This window comes from Podarcis melisellensis (genome assembly GCF_964234715.1).
Source record: "Podarcis melisellensis genome assembly, chromosome: 5".
NCBI lineage: Eukaryota > Metazoa > Chordata > Lepidosauria > Squamata > Lacertidae > Podarcis > Podarcis melisellensis.
Window position 1 is genome coordinate 56,523,106 of NC_138537.1, and position 18,495 is coordinate 56,541,600.

Below are 18,495 nucleotides of genomic sequence, written 5' to 3' on the forward strand. Positions count from 1 at the left end.
AAATGTTTTAAATAGAGTTTTATAACCATAAATCTTTCTTATAATGCTTTGCTGCACTTCTTTTGTTTTTGTCAAAAGGAGTAGAGTTCTGCTCCTGTACAATTCTCATTGTATTGGAGCAACCTGGAACATAAAACTCAACTCATAATCACATTATGTTTAAAGTTTGCTGTCAGTGGGAACTAACTACAGTGGGAACTACTGAAACCTCAAAAGCAATAATAAGTTTTGAGGCTTTGACAAAATATACCCAAATGTCTTCTCTTGAAATGCAATCTGCCAATAACACAGAAGTCTCCTTCAACACTGCTTGTTTCAAATTCTTAGCTGTAGTTTCCCATGTCTTTTCATAATTTTATTTTCTAGGATTACCACTGTACATAGAAATCCTGGCAAAATCTGTGCACAGATACATTAAGCAATATGCTTCTTATTCCCTTAGAACTGAAAGGCTTTGCCTTTGTCTTGCAGAAGCTGCTGTTCATCTTGGCAACGTCCCCAGATTTGAAGCACGCCAAAACAAATAGCTAATGAACAAGCAGACGGAAGTATCAGTCAAAAGCCACTACGTATAATGGTTATTTGTCAGGCCAAGGTTTTTTCTGTAAGCCAATAGGAAACACCATGAGCTTCAGGAAATACAGCAGCATGTGAATTAATTTTTGCAAAAAAGCTTCTTCTTTGGCAATCACTTGTAGCCAAGTAAGATTGTCTTCCATGAACATAGTCTTAACAGTGAGTTCGTAAGTGACTGTGGAGGCCAATTCTGGATCCACACATCTTTCCACAGTGGGGACAAAAGTTTCTGGGCGGAAGTTGATCAAGGTGAGGGTTTGCCAGATGTGCCTTCCTCTTAGTACGCTTCTCCCTTTTGTCCTGAGTTCAAGCGTCTTCAACGTCCACAACACCTTTGGTAAAGGCTTTTCTCCAACTGGAGCACTCATAGGCCAGTGTTTCCCAGTTGACTGTGTTTATACTACTTTTTAAAGATTTGCCTTGAGAGAGTCTTTAAACCTCTTTTGTCGACCGTCAGCATTTTGCTTTCCATTTGTAAGTTCGGAATAGAGTAGTTGCTTTAGAAGACGATAATCAGGCATCCGAACAACATGACCAGTCCAACAAAATTGATGTTGATGAATCATTGCTTCGACACTGGTGATTTCTGCTTCTTCCAGTACACTGGCATTAGTTTGCCTGTCTTCCCAAGTGATATGTAACGTTTTTCAGAGACAGCATTGATAGAATCTTTCGAAGAGTTGGAGGTGGTGTTTATAAGTGGCCCATGTTTCATGAGCATACAGTAAGGCTGGTAGTACAATAGCTTTGTAAACAAGCATTTTAGTTTTCCTGTGAATGCCCCAGTCCTCAAACACTCTGGACTTCAATCGGGAGAAAGCTGCACTCACAGGGCTCAGGCAATGCTGGATTTCAGCATCAATGTTGGCGCTTGTGGAAAGATAACTGTCCAGGTAGGAGAAGTGATTGACACTCTCCGTTACACCATTGAGTTGGATTTGTGGCACTGCAGAGGGGTTGTTTTGTGCTTGTTGGTGCAGCACTTTGGTTTTTGGGATGTTTTTGTAAGCTTCTGCAAATATATTTAAGGTGGTTTGGAAGTCATCCTCTGAGCGTGCACACACTACGTTGTCATCAGCATACTGAAGCTCTATGACAGAAGTTATGGTAACCTTACTTTTTGCTTTCAGCCTATTCAGATTAAAGAGCATTCCATCTGTTCGATATATCTGTTCTTTATCTTTTAGAGGTGTGGTATCATCTGTTGAGCGTAGGGGGCACATGCCATGATTTATTGGCGCATAGATGGTCTTTGTGTCTTTAAAGAAACACTGTGCATCATGAGTGTTATCTGAGTGCTGGATCTCTTGAGCTTCTTTTAACCACCAGGTGTTCTTTAGTTCTCTTGTTCTTCTTTGAACCTTAGTGTTGGCAAAGGTTTTTTTCTTAGTGGCGCAGTTTCTATATCTCTGCCAGATCTGAAAGATCTTCCTTTTTAATAATGCGTTCAATCTCACTATCATTCTCATCAAACCAGTCCTGCTGTTTCTTGGTTTGGTATCCAATAGTTTGTTCACAGGCTACAATAAGGGATGTCTTTAGCTTGGGTCCAGCTTTCCTCGATGTTATCAGGGAACTCCAAGAGCAGATGGTCCTTAAGAGGCGTTTGGAAACAATCCCGCTTAATAGGATTTTGAAGGACTTGAGTGTTCATTTTGTGCCTTGGTTTCCTTCCTTGAAGCCTATGTTGAGGTATAATCTTGATAGCTATTGTGGAACGTATTAATTGGTGATCTGTCCAGCAGTCGTTGGCACTTGTCATACCCCCTCCCCAATTTCTTAAATAAATTCAACAGTCCACAATTAAACTCTGGGAGAAATGGTTGTATAGTGCAATACCTTTTGGAATGTATGTCCTCTGATCTGCAATTACTGAATCCATTTAAGCCCAGATGGGTATAGGTTGTCTATGAGTTATCTTTATGTGTATAAAAGGAAAAAGGATCCCCTGACCATTAAGTCCAGTCGTGACCAACTCTGGGGTCGTGGCGCTCATCTCGCTTTATTCGCCGAGGGAGCCGGCGTACAGCTTCTGGGTCATGTGGCCAGCATGACTAAGCCGCTTCTGGCAAACCAGAGCAGCGAACGGAAACGCCGTTTACCTTCCTGCTGGAGCGGTACCTATTTATCTACTTGCACTTTGACATGCTTTCGAACTGCTAGGTTGGCAGGAGTCTTTATGTGTATAGAGACACACTATTCTAACTAATTATCTCAACCCACTTCAATCTGGGTTCTAGTTTTGAGACAGACTTGGCTTGGTCGCTCTGATTGATGACTTTTTTTACAGGAGAGGGATGGGGGAGTGCAACCCTGTTGCCTCTGCTTGATCTTACAGCAGCCTTTAATACCACTGACAGTCGTATCCTCTTAAACTGCTTGCATGAGTTAGGGGTACTGCTTTATGGTGGCACCACTCTTATTTATAAGGCCAGTGCTAGTGAATAGCCCTGGATGACTGTTTTGGCCTCCTAGCAACTGAACTGCCAGTTTTCACAAGGCATCACCTTGTCCGCAGTGCTATTTAACATCTTTGTGGGGAATCCTTTTTAGCCCTAGGGCAGTATTCTGTTCTGGCCAACCTTCTGAGGGCTATAAGCCAGTGGTGGGTGAGGCTAGAAGCAAAAGTAGATGGAGCAATTAATGTGATTTTTATCTTTGTTCAGTAGGTCATAGTGGCAAGTTACAAACGCCTCCTGTAGACCCATTCATTTATGCAGGCTTTTCTTGGCTCATAAGGTCCACCACACTGATCTTTTTATTGTTTTATTAATGTTTCACTGAATGTTTTATTGATGGATGCACTGTTTCTAATTTATATTTCTTTTTTCTTTTGGTTATAATGCTGTGATACTGATATTTTAAATGGACTTTAATGAAAATTAAACTGGTCAGAGATTTTCCATATTAAATTGTATGTAAATATTATAAGTGAATAACTTGAACTCTCTCATCAGCATAGCTGATTCTTCTGGATGCAGGAAATAAATCACATTCAGTGATGAACTGATAATCAAGCAGATATACAGCTCTACATTTAGCCCCCATCACTCACACTTTCTTCATTCAATTCTATTCAGAAATAATTTGTCAATAGTTGGCTGCAGCATGTTAAAATACAGACTGAATGACTTTCACTGGCACAATAAATTCCTTTTTCAGCACTTTTATGTAAAAATTGATAGTCATGCCTTCTGGCTAAACAACAAACTGATTCCATTCATTCTCAAAAAAACTCTTGAGTATACTTAAACAGCATAATTGTTTGCATAAGCATCTCCATTTGGCCTGCCAAACCTTTACTACAAAATGCAGAAAGTATGACTTTCATTTCTAAAGACCAAGACTGAGTTTCCCTTTAGACACACAGACTGGATTATTGGGAATAAGATTTTTCAACCTTACTTTTCCATCTTCACATTTGGTTCCAGCAAGGACAAGACCAGGGTCAGGCATGTCATCGCCCAGGTATACGTGGGTTCCACGGCATAGAATTTTGCCTCCTCCTTGTAATGGGATGTTTGTTTCTATGGAGACAGCATTGGTACCAATTACAGGCCGATTTGCTCCCCCTTGACACTGAATTTTTCCACACTTAGCATCTCTAAAGGGAAAAGAAATAGTGTTAATCATTTTAATGATGTTAGCATCTACCATTGGCACAGTTCCAACCTCTTCTCCAATTAGGCAAGACAAGAGCATATACCTGGGTTCACACTTGGCAAAAGAACTTTTGGAATCCTTCCCACAGTTTCCATAAGGATCACCGGCAGAATTGACTCTCTCAAAGCATATCCCAGGGGCAGGTTTAGCACCTACAAAAGAAGCAAAGCCATTTTAATCTTATAAAGCATGCAACACTTTTGGTTGGGGACAGCGGAAGAAGGGAGTGGAGGAGGAAACAAAGGGAATGGATTTTGTTGAAGCTGTGCTGGACTCCAGATTGACTGGGGGTTTGGAGGCATGTGGGAGGCATTCACAAGTTTCACTGTGGACTACAACTTCCTTCAGATAGTTGTCTTGTTCCATTGGGAAGCCTAATGCTTAAGGCTCACCCAGCTGGCCCTGAATGCAGAGATTTATGACACAGTTTCATTAGCTTAAATGTTTCTGGATGCTTCAACTGCTGCTAGCTCCTTCCAGACCTCACAGCCGAAAGGAACCAGTGACAAATACATCATCCAAGATTTACGAACCTCAGAGCTTGTGACAGCTCTTCTAAAGTATGGTTACCAGATGTCCCTGTTTCCCAGGGACAGTCCCCGGATTTACAAATCTGTCCCTGGACAACTCATGATGACTTGAAAATTTAACTTCATTAGGGAGACAATCCTATATCCTTGAATAACATTTTAAATACCTGAGGCTGCAGTCCTACAACATATCCTCAGAAATAAATCTACTGACAACAATGGGGTTTTCTTCTGACTAAATACGTATAGGGTTGCATTTAGGTTGCAATCTTAAGTGTGCAATCTATTGAGTAAGCAGCATTGAGCTCAATGAGATTTCTGAGTGAACATGTTTAGGACTGGTTGGACTCCATGTATATTATGACAGCCTCAAAATAAGCCACCTCTCAAACAAAACACACACAAAGAAACACTCAGTGTTTAAGTTGTAATAAAGCATGTAATTGCCTGGGAAGTTATTAAGACTGGGCCCCCATAACCATAATTAATAGAGTGACATTGGACAGGACTGGGGGTGCCCAGGTTCAAATTCCCCTCTTGGTCATGAAATTCACTAGGTGAACTTGGGCCACAGTCTATCTCCCAGCCTAACCTACCTCACAGGGTTGTTGCGAGGATCAAATGTGCAGATGAGAGAATCATGTATAATGCACTGACTTCCTTGGGGGGGAAAGGCAGGAAATAAATGTAATAAATAAATTCTGTAGGTGGGTTACACCTGAAAGAGTACATTTAAATTATGTATTATACCTGGAATGGGTGGAGAAACCAAATGTGATTTAAAATAATTATAGAACCTAATATTAAAATTGCAATTAGCTACCTTCATTTCATAGTCAGTAGCCTGACTAATAGAATATCTTTAACTGAAGATTAGCTTAATGTTATATTTTAAAAAAGTTAAAGTGCAATCCACCTAGATTTAAATGGTCTACTGATCTCTCAAGCTCATAACTCAAATGCCATTTCATGCATTACTGAAAAGTGAGGAAGCAAACATACACTCTTGCTCTTTACCACTTTGCTGTGAACTGGGACTCAACAGGGCCATATTTAGCTAAGCCGTTGCACTAGCAGAAGCTACGGCAAGGATTCCTGCTCGTGCCATGGGAATTCTTCCTCTCCCTCCCCCATGTGCCCCCCACCCCATCTGCAGTGGGGAAAAGTTCCATTGCACAAGGACTATCTTTGCACTGACGGAAACTTAGCCTTCGTGCTATGTTGAATACAAGCCATGCATATGAAAACTATGGAAGGTCTGTCCTTAACAAGAGCAGCACACAGAGCTCAAAGTGAGGTAGTAGTTGTAGCACCATGGAAAGCGCTATATGACAAATGTTCCAATAAATTATAAGCCAGAACTGAAGCCTTTTATGGAACCAGGCTTGATCATTCTTCCTAGGCTCTGCCCCTTCCTTGAGGAGTGGAATACCTTAAAGACCTGGGCCCCTTGTTTGGAGTCTAGTGTTCTTACTCTTGGACCATTCACTCCATATGTTTGCCTGGACTAATAGGCTTTTAGCAGAGGCAGCTGGTGGAGAGCTACATCTCTGTCTATAACCTTCTCGTTGCAAACCAGGATAAATGGCATAGTCAGGAATAAATGACATATAAATGGATATTTCTTATCAAGATCAGTTTGAAGAGTGCTTTTTAGTTTTTACAAGCTAGTCCTACAAGTCCAATAGGGATAGCTTTGCTGCAGCCTTAGCTTTTTGCACTTTTATAGCAAAGTGTACCTCGTTACCTGTTTTTTTACAAAAAAGATTGCACACTGTGTATTCCAGCACAGAATATAAGCAGTGCTCAGCCTGAAAAGATGGGGCATGCAAGGGAGCAGAAAATGCTTTTTCTCAATATGCAATCTGAGGAAGCTATACGTTAAAAGTTTTGGTACAGCTTTCAAGGCACTGCCGTGGTTGAAACCAAAAGGGGCAACTGCAGATTACGTTCTGTCTGAGTGCTGGCTGAATGTAATATCAATGAATTAGAAGAAAGCCATTGAGAGAATAGTTGGCTTCCATGTATCAAATTAGGAACAAACTGATGGTCTGGAAAGACACAATGGGTGGCGGTATCCAAGCACAAAGTTCCACTAGTGCAATACGTTTTAACTCTGCAATGGAACTTATCCCCCCCTCATTTCCCTGTGCACCTTCTGTAAATTTGCTCTAGAGAGTTAGGGAAACTCCCAGAGCAGATTTAAGGGGTCACACTAAAGCTTGAAATCTCTAAGATATCAAAAGGCCGTGAATATCACTAAATCTCTCTCTGAGACTGGCTGTCCTTAAAGATCAGGAAGTTTCTCGCATCTGGATCAATTAAAGAAGGGCTGCCAACAACAACCCCACCCTCTGTGTCTGTCTTTCTTGTTCCTAAACCACAAGCAATAATTGTAACTTTATTGATATGCTGAATAAAATGTGCAGGAAAGGGTATAAAGTTAATTTTAATATTTTTGGAATGCTTGAAGTGCCTTTCCTGATTGCTCAATGAAAGGCAAATGCATTGGAGTAGAATGCGCACATGTAGGATTCTTCTGATGAGCTAGGCCAAGGAGAAAAATTAAACTGAAAGGCTGTGAGTATATTTCCAACTGATTTTTCACTTTCGGGCTTAAAAATCACACTTTAACCGGAGCATTCTTTCACCTCCATGACATAAATGAATTTAACAGTGAATGGAGAAATTTTACAAATGGCTCTCTCTCTCACTGAATACATTCATGCAGTGGCTAACTTGAGATCTACTCTTCTGCATCAGGCAAAAAGGTCCACTTAGTCCAGTATTCTGTTTCCAACAGTGCACAGACAGATGTTGACAGATGTCACAGGGAACAAAGTCTTCCTTATTGTTTACCGCTAGCATATGGCATTTAAAAAATGGATCTATTTATTGAAATTTTGAGATTGTAACATTAACAAATAAAAGCAGCAACACAAACCAATATTTGAGGTACATTTGCAGACACTTCTAGGTACACCCCCTACAAAGCACAGGTACCACCCTGATTTATTACTTCAAATGAGTGCACAGATCACTCTAGAATGACTTTTGGGTATTTGGAGAGAGCACCCTGGGGGAACTCGTGTGGTGGAGTGCTGTGCCCCAGTGGTTAGACTGGGTGGCCTTTTACTAGAACCCTAAAGCCCACCCACCTGAACTACTGTAGATGGGGGGGGGGGAATGATGCTGATGGTCTATTATCTACTTCACCCCCATGAACCACATGCTAGGATGCCCAGAATCTACTTCTGTTACACAAATCAGGGCTTCATCTTTTTTTAAAAAAGAATCATTTTGTAGTTGCTATTATTAAACAACTGAGAGTCAGAAACCTTTGCCAAGCGATTGTAACTGATTGAGCAGTTGCTCACCACTGCCGCAGCTAAGGCCTGTCTGTAGACCTGTCCTGCATGAATGCATAATCTTTTTTCAGTGCCATTCATTACGGTTGAAGCTGTTATGACATCTAGAAGTAGTAAGCAATTCCATAAATAGGATGGAAAACAAATTCTAAGGATGCGTATGGTTCCAGAACTTGTCTTAAAAATGCCAAGAGCTTTGTTTTCAGCGAATTGCTTTTATCAACATATTCAATAACTGTATTAAAACTGTCCCTGGGTGGACTTCTTTTTCATTCCATTCAAAATATGCTGACCAAGAGCCAACAAGTCTATTGATGTGCATGACAGAAACTGTGCAAAGCTATGCAGTTCTCCTGCCTGCCCCCCCCCGGCACTTTATAAACTTGTTCCAGTTTAAATGACCATGATGTCAAAAAACTATCCCCTTTTGGTATAGCCATCCTGACCCTCTTGAATTTGCCGTCTAAAAGTGGTGTGCGTGTTAGCAGGATGGAAGGTAGGATTTGGGGGGCCTGCAACCATCCTTTTTGACAGAAACCTCACATGCACATAGAGAAACCCTTTACTGGCTTGGGAAAAGCTATTAAAACTTCTGAATTGTATGAAAACATCTGAATTGTAAACACCTATATTGGGAAGTTTTTAATGTAGGATGTTTCTCTGTGTTCTGTTATATTCTGTTGGAAGCTGCTCAAAGTGGCTGGGGCAACCCAGTCAGATGGGCAGAGTACAAATAAATTATTGTTATTGTTGAAAAACAATAGTTTATTTCCAGTTTTGCTGCAGCCCCTCTGATTAGACTTTTATAATCATGTGCTAATGTTGTTGTTATTGTTATAGGTATAGGTATATGCATGTAAGAGTAAAGAGAACAGACAGAACTAGGGGAGTTAAAAGAAAAACAAACAGCAAAAGCTTCTAAAGGCACTTAAGGAAGCAAACCATGATGTTGTGGTTCTTGAGGGAACCCATTTATCATAATTCCAGGAGATAAACTGAAGTAGAAAGCCTTGTCTCTCTTTATTTTGTTACTTGAAGAGGCAAAGACAAAATGATTTGTGAAAGATTTGCAGTCGATATTAAACTCGTTGGGCTGGGTGAGCAGAGTTTATCTTACTTTGCTATTGACAATCAGAGTTTGGTGCCCTAGTAATTAAGGTCCTGTCAACCTTTCTAGCCTAAAGCTTTTGCTTTTTCCTCGCTACAAGAATTAAATCACCTGCTTCAAATCATGCCAGGTTAAAAACATACTGGAGATGGCACCAACTTAGATATGTCCCCTCTGCTCCAGAAGTACAAATTTGTTTAGTTACAGAAGAAAAAGACAGTTCTCACACGGCCTCACTTGCTTCTATGATCTAAACCATTAACTTAGTAGCCTCTAGGATGGCTGAAGTAGATGAAATTTACAAAGGAGCCCTTCCAGAGCAGATTAACCCTGCAAAATTATAGGCAAACTCATCCAGGGGTCTTCATGAAGGAAATCTTTCTTTCTTTTGTCCTAAAAAGGAAGGTCTCTGTTTTTTTTAATCTTCTGCAGAACTGGATGAAATTTGCAGCCCGACAACTGAACTGAGGGAGAGGGAAAGTAGAATGACCCTTTATTAAGCTCTCCTAACTGGCGCTGTGGGTTAAACCACAGAGCCTAGGACTTGCCGATCAGAAGGTCGGCTGTTCGAATCCCTGTGACTGGGTGAGCTCCCGTTGCTTGGTCCCTGCTCCTGCCCACCTAGCAGTTCGAAAGAACATCAAAGTGCAAGTAGATAAATAGGTATCGCTCTGGCGGGAAGGTAAACAGAGTTTCCGTGCGCTGCTCTGGTTCGCCAGAAGCGGCTTACTCATGCTGGCCACATGACCCGGAAGCTGTACGCTGGCTCCCTCGGCCAATAAAGCGAGATGAGCGCCACAACCCCAGAGTCGGGCACGACTGGACCTTATGGTCAGGGGTCCCTTTACCTTTTTAATTGTTTGCATACTAAGAATTAAAGTAATGCAAATGGGGGCGGGGGGGGGGAGAAAAAACAGCAGAATGAAATCAATTTGATTGAAGTATTTATTTTTAATTGTTTGTTAGGAAACAGAAAGTGATTGGGAAGGATGCCAGTAAACTACTGCTCTTATATACATTTCCTGCTTTCTCAGGTAGAACCTGCAGAAGAACAATGACCGTGTGGAAAGTTGCCCCATGTTGAAAGTTCCACAGGGCCAAAGAACACTTCCCAAGCCTCACCCTCTTGAAACATCCATTATCTGACAGTTGACACTATCATTTATATCAATGTGACTATCACCGGCATTTCTTCATAATCACAACTGATACTCTCTTTTTAAAGTATGTTCACACCCATTCACACACCAAGCACTTCAAAGACAGGTGAAATTGTTTGGCAGCCTAGAAAGTCCCTGTTTCTTAAAGGTTAATGTTTCCTTTCTCTCAGAAAATCAATAACTTTTCTCTGCCAAAAGATTTATTTGCATATCTAAGTGCCTCTTGAAATGCCAATAAAAGCTGCAGATAATATCCAAATGCATTACTCTCTACATAACTTTCAATCATATCACTATCAATAGGGTGACATCTTTAGCAATGTGACTTTACAAAAATGAAGTATTTAAAATTTTCATTTTTAATTAAAAGAAGGCACATACTGCAATATTTAAACAGGACCGAATTCTCCTGTATAACACAGAACATAGCCTTATCTTGAAGACAAGTTTTCTAAACAACATTTCAGTAATACACAATTCTTCATAACGGGTAGATCAGTATTCCCTGCCCTATATGATGTCTTGTTGGGACACATATTTTTGTAGCATTTTTCCCCATGGGTAGGCAAACTAAGGCCCGGGGGCCGTATCCAGCCCAATCGCCTTCTAAATCTGGCCCACGGACGGTCCAGGAATCAGCATGTTTTCACATGAGTAGAATATGTGCTTTTATTTAATATGCATCTCTGGGTTATTTGTGGGGCATAGGAATTTGTTCATTATTTTTAAATAGTCCGGTCCCCCACAAGATCTGAGGGACAGTGGACTGGCCCCCTGCTGAAAAAGTTTGCTGACCCTTGGTCTAACCTTGGTAATCCACTTTTTGCTCCTGCTTGTACTTTGGTGTGGAGGGGTCAGGGTCATGTACCTTCAAAATCTTGGGTAGTTAACTAAGAGTGCAATTTTCTGGTATCTAAGTCAATTCACAATGACAAGATGGCATAAGATAGTGGTTTTCAACCAGTGTGCTAAAGCACCCTGAGGTGCTGTGAATGATGGTCAGGGGTGCCGTGGACAAGACTAACCTCTGTCCTTTCCCCCCTCCCTCCTCTGATGCCCTCTCACATCTCTGCCTCCCAAGGCTTGCACAGCTGCTGTTGCAGAAGCCCTGGCTACAAGCTCTGCAGGCGAATGGCGCCAGGGGTTGTTGGTTGCCAAGAACTGAGGTGGCCTTGGAGTAAGCAAGCAAGTGGGTGAGGGAGCCCAGCCAGTGAACGGACAAGTGGGGGGCTGGGCAGGGAGGCAGGCTCTGCACTGGCATTTCTTCTGCTTGGGAGCTGAGTGCCCAGTGCTGAAGGGGAGTATTTCTGTCATCCAGGCCCAGCAGCACCCACTGCTGCCACTGCTGCCTCCCAAGGTAAGGTGCTGGCTTCACCTTTGGCCAATCTCTATTGGGTCACAAAGGCTGGAGGCATCCTCTTTCCAGGCCCCTGTGGGGCAGTGTGAGGAGGCACTTCTCTTTGGGGCAGTAGCTCAGAGACCACCAGCAGCAGCAGTGGCTGCCCAGAGGACTCCTAAGGACGGGGGAGAGGAGGCTGAGGGAACACTTCCCACGGGAGGGTTTCAAAAAAGGGCGAGAGGCTGGCAACTCTGCAGGCAAGGGGTGACATAACTGGGCTCCTGAGCCCCATAGGGGTGCCACAGAAAGAATGTAATTGGTCAAGGGAGCCATGGACTCAAAAAGGTTGAAAACCTCTTGGTCTTCTGTGCTGGGCCCAGTGAAAAGATACTTGACATCTAGGTAGCAATTGTGTCCAGAAGTGCTTTTTATCAATTGCCTTAATTAATCAGACACATGATGGGATCATGTTTCCAAATGAGGGGTTATTATTATCCATTCATATGTAGTCTAAAGCACACATTATGGGGCTACACTCCCCAATAACTCCCTTTGAAGAGAGATCAAACATGGACTACAAAGATGGTGTTGGAACTGTAACATGCACTCAAATATTAGGAGCAGGCACAAGTATTAGAAATGGAGGGAAAGTAACACAGCATACTAAGCAAATCACCATGGGAAGGCAGTGCCTCCTGAACAGCAGCCTAACAATCTTTTAACTAACTAACTAACTAACTAACTAACTAACTACTAAAGGAATTTCTTGGGGCGCCTTTAATTTTGAGAAGACGGACCAAGGGGGTTCACAAACATGTAAAAGCCAACTGCAAAACAACTAGTAAAACCAAATTATAAAAATATAGCTCACCCATAATTAAAATACACACTAAAACAAGTTCATTGAAACAGTAAGACATCCATAATTAAAATGCATAATAAACAAGCAAAATAAATTTAAAAATAAATTAAAAAATAAGAATGAAACGTTAGGAATAGGGTGCACAGGGAGATTAGCAAATTAAGTATTGAGTAAGTGGATATACAGTTTTCAAATACAATGCCCCTCCATCCTTGACTATGATGCAATGTCAGCTGAAACCAGATGACTGTCCAAGTCAATTTGCATTACTGATGGAAATATACTCGGTGGCACAATTTTTTCTTAATCCGGCAACATTGATGAGTTACGGTATGTTTGCGTAGTTAATGCTATGCCCTTGCATAGTGGCTTTCATCCCAGAAATCTCTAAGTGCTAAAGTAAACATTACAGTAATTACTTCTGAGAGGTAGGCAAGTATTTGCGTTTTACAGTTAAGTAAACTGAGGCAGGGCAAGGCAAGCTCTGTTTCTAAAAGGATTCAAATGTGCCCAGCAGTCATAGCTTCAAAGAAAGCTAATGATCGTACCTTTGGAAGAAGACCGTAAAACCTTATGCTGTATTTAAGCACATGTAGAATTCTAACCTGGGGAGTATGGCTACAATCCCAGCATTTCTCCAGCAGCACAATCCCAAAATAATTTGTGGGACTGGTGCTAATGATGTGCAACTAATACTCTGGAGAACCCGAGGCTAGTTAGGAGCTGAACTGAGGAAATGATTAGTTTCTACAAACCATCTTCCAACTCTATGATTCTATGATTAGACCACCCAATTATATGAAGAGGTTAATAGACAGATATCACGTATCTTCTCTCCATTCTTTCAGCTCACCTTCAACTGTAGGGACGCAAGAGGGAAAATGACCCTCTACTGTAGAGGTTGGGAAACCTTTTCACGCCAAGAGCCTCATTCCCTTGTGGGGACCATTTTGGGGCCCACATGGGCTTGGTGGGTATGGCTAAAGGCAAAAGTGTGTGGAGAAACAAATGTGACTCTTGTTTTGTACAGTAGATCACATCCCAACTATGCAAAGCTACACAGATACTTCCATCCTTCATTCAGGCAAGCAAAGGGCATTATTACAGTTCAGTCAGGTATTTCCACAAGGATAAAGCACTCAAGTAGGGCATGGAGCAGTTCCGGTGAGGTGTGTGGCCTTGGGGAAAATCCAAGGGCTAGACAGAGGGGCCTGGAAGGCTACATTCAGCCCCCAGGCCTGAGGTTTCCCATACCCTGATCTATTGGGATTGGGCATGCAACATCTATCCCGCAGAAATGAACTGTCAAAGATGGGAAATGCAGAATTTACGGACCCAGAATCACATGTGGCTTCAAAGTCTCTGCCTCCTCCAAATATCACAAGCAATTTGTTTCTGTGGATAAATACCTAGAGAAAGAAACAGCGAACAGGAATTCGAACTCACCTAGTCCCCAGAGTGTGATGCATTGCTGCTCATGTGTCTGGCACATGCCATTATAGCAATACCCATCTACCCTGTGGCAGGGGTGCCCGTCATGTAAGTAAACATTGGCTGGGCAGAGAGGGCTGCCTCCAGTGCAGAATTCAGGAAGGTCACAGGAATTACTGGAGTGCCTGCATAAGACCCCTGCTGGCTTCAGCTGCAGGAGGAAAAGATTTGGCTGTAATTCCAATCAATAAAAGTTACTGCACAGTGAAATTTATGCTATGGACTAATGCTTCCCCTCCCAGACTCTGCACCAAGTGGCCATTAAGCACAGCATAAAGGCACCACAGCATTTATATGCATCTCTTTGATATACTGCACAGCGGTTTACGGCACACTTCTAAAGGGCCTCCTTCATTCCTTACTAAAATGCAAGCACAAGGCTCCGACACTCTGCGCACACAGAAGCACACAAGTTAAAACTTCAGCTGACTCTGCAGTGGTGGAATTATTTAAGTGGACATAAACTTTTAAGGCTGCTTTTTAATACTGTCAATTTATGCATAAAATTAAAAATACACACATTGTCTTTTAGGAGAAGAAGTGCTGCATTGATTTTTTTAAAAAAAGAAGCAGAAGCAATGGATACGTTTTCAGTGGTGCAGCTATAGGCCAATGAACCTCTTGAGTACCAAGTATATTCCACTGACAATGCATAATAGCTCACATAGCAATGCATGTTTCATACAGCATGAAGATTGTTATGGAGGCCTGCCCACCCCACATGAATTAGGAAGCAGGAAAATTCACCTTGCAGTCTTCACAGCAAAGCCCATGGGCACATACTGCTCCTGGTTTTAAAGTGCAAGTAGTAGCATTACAGCATTCATTTGTACATTCCTAAAAAAGAAGCCAATAAAACCTAAGAATTACAATAGGCAGGAATATGTACATAGAGATCGACTGGAATCCATATGACTACCCGATTCTCTGCGTTTAGGCTAAATAACAGACTGCTTGTGCGCTGAACTATATTCCAAGGACCTATACAACTCCAATTCTTTCTTTTCCCACCTCCTGAAATGTTTTGAAATATAGATAGCACAGTGGTCCCTTGAGTTACAAACACCTCAGGTTACAAACGCTTCAGGTTGCAAACTCCACTAACCTGGAAGAGTTACCTTGAGCTGAGAACTTTGCCCCAGGATGAGAACAGAAATTGTGTGCCGGCGGCACAGCAGCAGCAGCAAGAGGCCCCATTAGTGAAAGCACGCCTCTTATTAATAACAGTTTCAGATTAAGAACGGACCACCGGAACAAATTAAGTTCGTAACTAGGGATACCACTGTATTCTGTCTCCTCATTCTGGAAAAGCATTCAATATTGTAAAACATCCTTGTAACCAAGGAAGCACAAAGTTGAAGAATCATCCAGTCCAACCCTTAACTTGTGCAGAAAATCCAGGTTCAATTTTCAACATCTTCAGGAAGGGTTGGGAAAGACTCCTGCCTGAAACCCTGGAAGCCCGTCTGCCAGTCAGGGTAGACAATATTGTCCTAGAGATGGACCAAAGGCAGCTTCCTACGTTCCTACCTCAGCACAATTCCCATTGGCTTTCAAGCCTGCCAGGAACCACATGGGCTTCCATGAGTGGCCACACTGGGCTCTGAAAGTGTGAGCTGAGGCAAGGTTTCTGTCACCTTTCTCTAGCCCCATGATCTCACCTATAGCTGCTTTTAGAAGTTTAGGACGACTCGCTTGCTGTTTAACCTAGGGTGTGTGATTTTAAAGCGTCATTTCTTTGTTCAGTGTTCACCAACTATCACACAATTGTTCTCTGTCCTTTTTCTTTTCTCTGAACTAAATACACCACATTCAGATTCTGTTTGGCCTAGTTCTAAGCATATATCTAGACTGTTGCAGGCAGGGGAACAACTGCTGAATTTTCTTCCACATAAAAAAAAGTCCTGAGTTCAGAAAACTAGGTTTCATGGAGAATACTAGAACATTTTCCCCTGATACCTAGCTTTCTCAGTGAGAACTAGGCATTTCTGTGATTTTCTTCTAGAACTTTATTAGCATTACCATTCTCTTCTGAATTGTCTCCAATTTATCTTGTGCTGATCAGAAGTGGCACAGTACTTAAATGAGATCTAATCTCTTAACTGAGCTGAGCAGAGGAGTACTATTGTTTCATGAGTCTAGGAAATGATGCTTCTGTTAATGCAACTTGAAAGCAGATTAGCCTTTCTCACCAGAGTATCACACACTTCTTGAGTTTGTTATTCACTGTAACCTTCATGCGTCCCTTAGAAGTGCTGCCTATTTAGTTATCCCCAGACTTAATCTTTATCATTATTTATAAATTTTACTTATACAGTGCCAAATTGCTGTGAGTTTCATATACAAAGGATAGATCCATTCCCGCATGGAACTTCTGAGCCAAATATACAGGCATAGGTAAAGGTAAAGGGATCCCTGACCTTTAGGTCCAGTCGTGACCGACTCTGGGGTTGCGGCGCTCATCTCTCTTTATTGGCCGAGGGAGCCAGCGTTTGTCCGCAGACAGCTTCCAGGTCATGTGGCCAGATCATGACTAAGCTACTTCTGGAGAACCAGAGCAGAGCATGGAAACGCTGTTTATCTTCCCACCGGAGCGGTACCTATTTATCTACTTGCACTTTGATGTGCTTTCGAACTGCTAGGTTGGCAGGAGCAGGGACTGAGCAATGGGAGCTCACCCTGTCGCGGGGATTCGAACTGCCGACCTTCTGATCGGCAAGTCCTAGGCTCTTGGAGATACTGCAGGTTCGGTTCCAGACCACCGTGATAAAGCGAATATTGCAATAAAGTGAGTCACACAATTCTTTTGGTTTACCAGTGCATATAAAAGTTATGTTTACACTATAGTGTGTTCTATTAAGCCAAGCCCCCCTGGCTGCAGAGGTGGGAAACCCAGCTCCAGCCCTGGCCAGCTTCACTCCCATGGCCAAAAGAGGGGTGGGAGTGATGGGCTTCCTTCCTCTGTAAGCGATGGGGCTGCCTGCAGCTGCACCCACATTCTCATAAGGAGCAATATTTGTAAAAGTGCAATAAAGTGAAACGTAACAAAACGAGGTTTGCTGGTAGCTTTCCCCCCTTTCTATATGTAACCCTTTTTGGGGGGGGGCATAATTTCATTTTCTTGGATTTTGTCTTACTAAGTCCTTATTTGTAGTCCTTGGTCAAATAGAATGGGTCAGTTTAGCCTTGATAAATGGAAAGCTTACATTTCAAGGTCACAGAGAATGGTAATCGATTCACATTAAATTCAAATTTCAATCTAGTGAGATTTGGCAGAAAGTAGAACAAAAGCCATTCTGCTCCACCGAAACTCTGAAGTATTTTATTTTTATTTAATTTAACAAAATATATATACTTCTTGACTGTAATAAAATCTCCAAGGGTTTTACAAGTAGTATTAAAAATACCCATTTAAAAACTCCACCACCGCCACCATGGCTGCATCTCAACTGTCAGGCCGATGGGAATCGATATCCCAGAACATAACCTGCAGGCACATAGTCAAGAACTTTGCTGAAGTGGAGCAGGTTTGTGCCTGGATGGGACACTACCTAGGAATCACATGTGTGCTTCCTTGTGTTTCCTCATGGGGAACAGTGGGATAGAAATCTACTACATAAATAAATCTGCCACAGTCCCTTGGCTGGGCTCAAGGCAGAGGGTATATGTGATTCATTTTTTTTCCAGGTGAAAGCAAGTACATGAGGGAGATGCGAAAAGAGAATCTGCATGTGAGATGGAGGGGTAACTAAGGCACACTTGCCCTGCTTTGCAGGGACGGGCTCCATATACTTCCACTGGAAAGCTATATATTTGATCCAGTCAGAAAGTGCTTCTACTTCCATTGTAAACTGTGCTTCTGGCTGGATTCTGGTGGCGATGGTAGAATTTGCCTCATCTCTTATTTACGTAGCTGCAGGAAAATTAGCTTATCTCATCCTCAAAAGATCCTATTCAATGAGCATACCTCAAACTAAAATGTATCAGGCAACTTGGCAAAAAAAGACCTTCAGGAGCAACTGCAGAATCTTTCTAAGGAGCTTACAAGGAAGATATGAATGCAAAAGCTCTCATTGTTTTTGTAGAAATGTGATTTTAACACTTAAAGTTCACCAACAGTCAACAGGTTTCTTCCTCTCAAACCCTGGAATCAATAAGGTGAATTGGGGTTAATCTTTCTGATTAACCCCGATTCACCTTATTGGGGGGGGGGGAATAGTGTCTGCTAGAGTGTTTGAAAATTATTTCATTTCAATAGATTTGGGGTAGGGGTTGGTGAAACTGGCCCTTGTTAGGGACCCAGGCCTGCCTGCTCTGCAAAAATCACCACTGGAGATTGACTGGTGGCAAAGCTAATCCCAGTTACTAGGAAGTAAAACCCCCATTAACTGAGTGGGA

At 42.1% G+C, this 18,495-nt stretch overlaps 1 protein-coding gene across 1 annotated transcript in view; it reads right to left on the reverse strand.

Annotated features, from left to right (window-relative positions):
• ADAM12 (ADAM metallopeptidase domain 12) overlaps positions 1-18,495 on the reverse strand; it is a 181,976-nt gene that overhangs the window by 16,659 nt on the left and 146,822 nt on the right. The window contains 4 exon segments of the mRNA XM_081912644.1: positions 3,982-4,180; positions 4,283-4,391; positions 14,053-14,248; positions 14,845-14,934. Of these exon segments, the coding sequence (XP_081768770.1) occupies positions 3,982-4,180; positions 4,283-4,391; positions 14,053-14,248; positions 14,845-14,934 (594 nt within the window).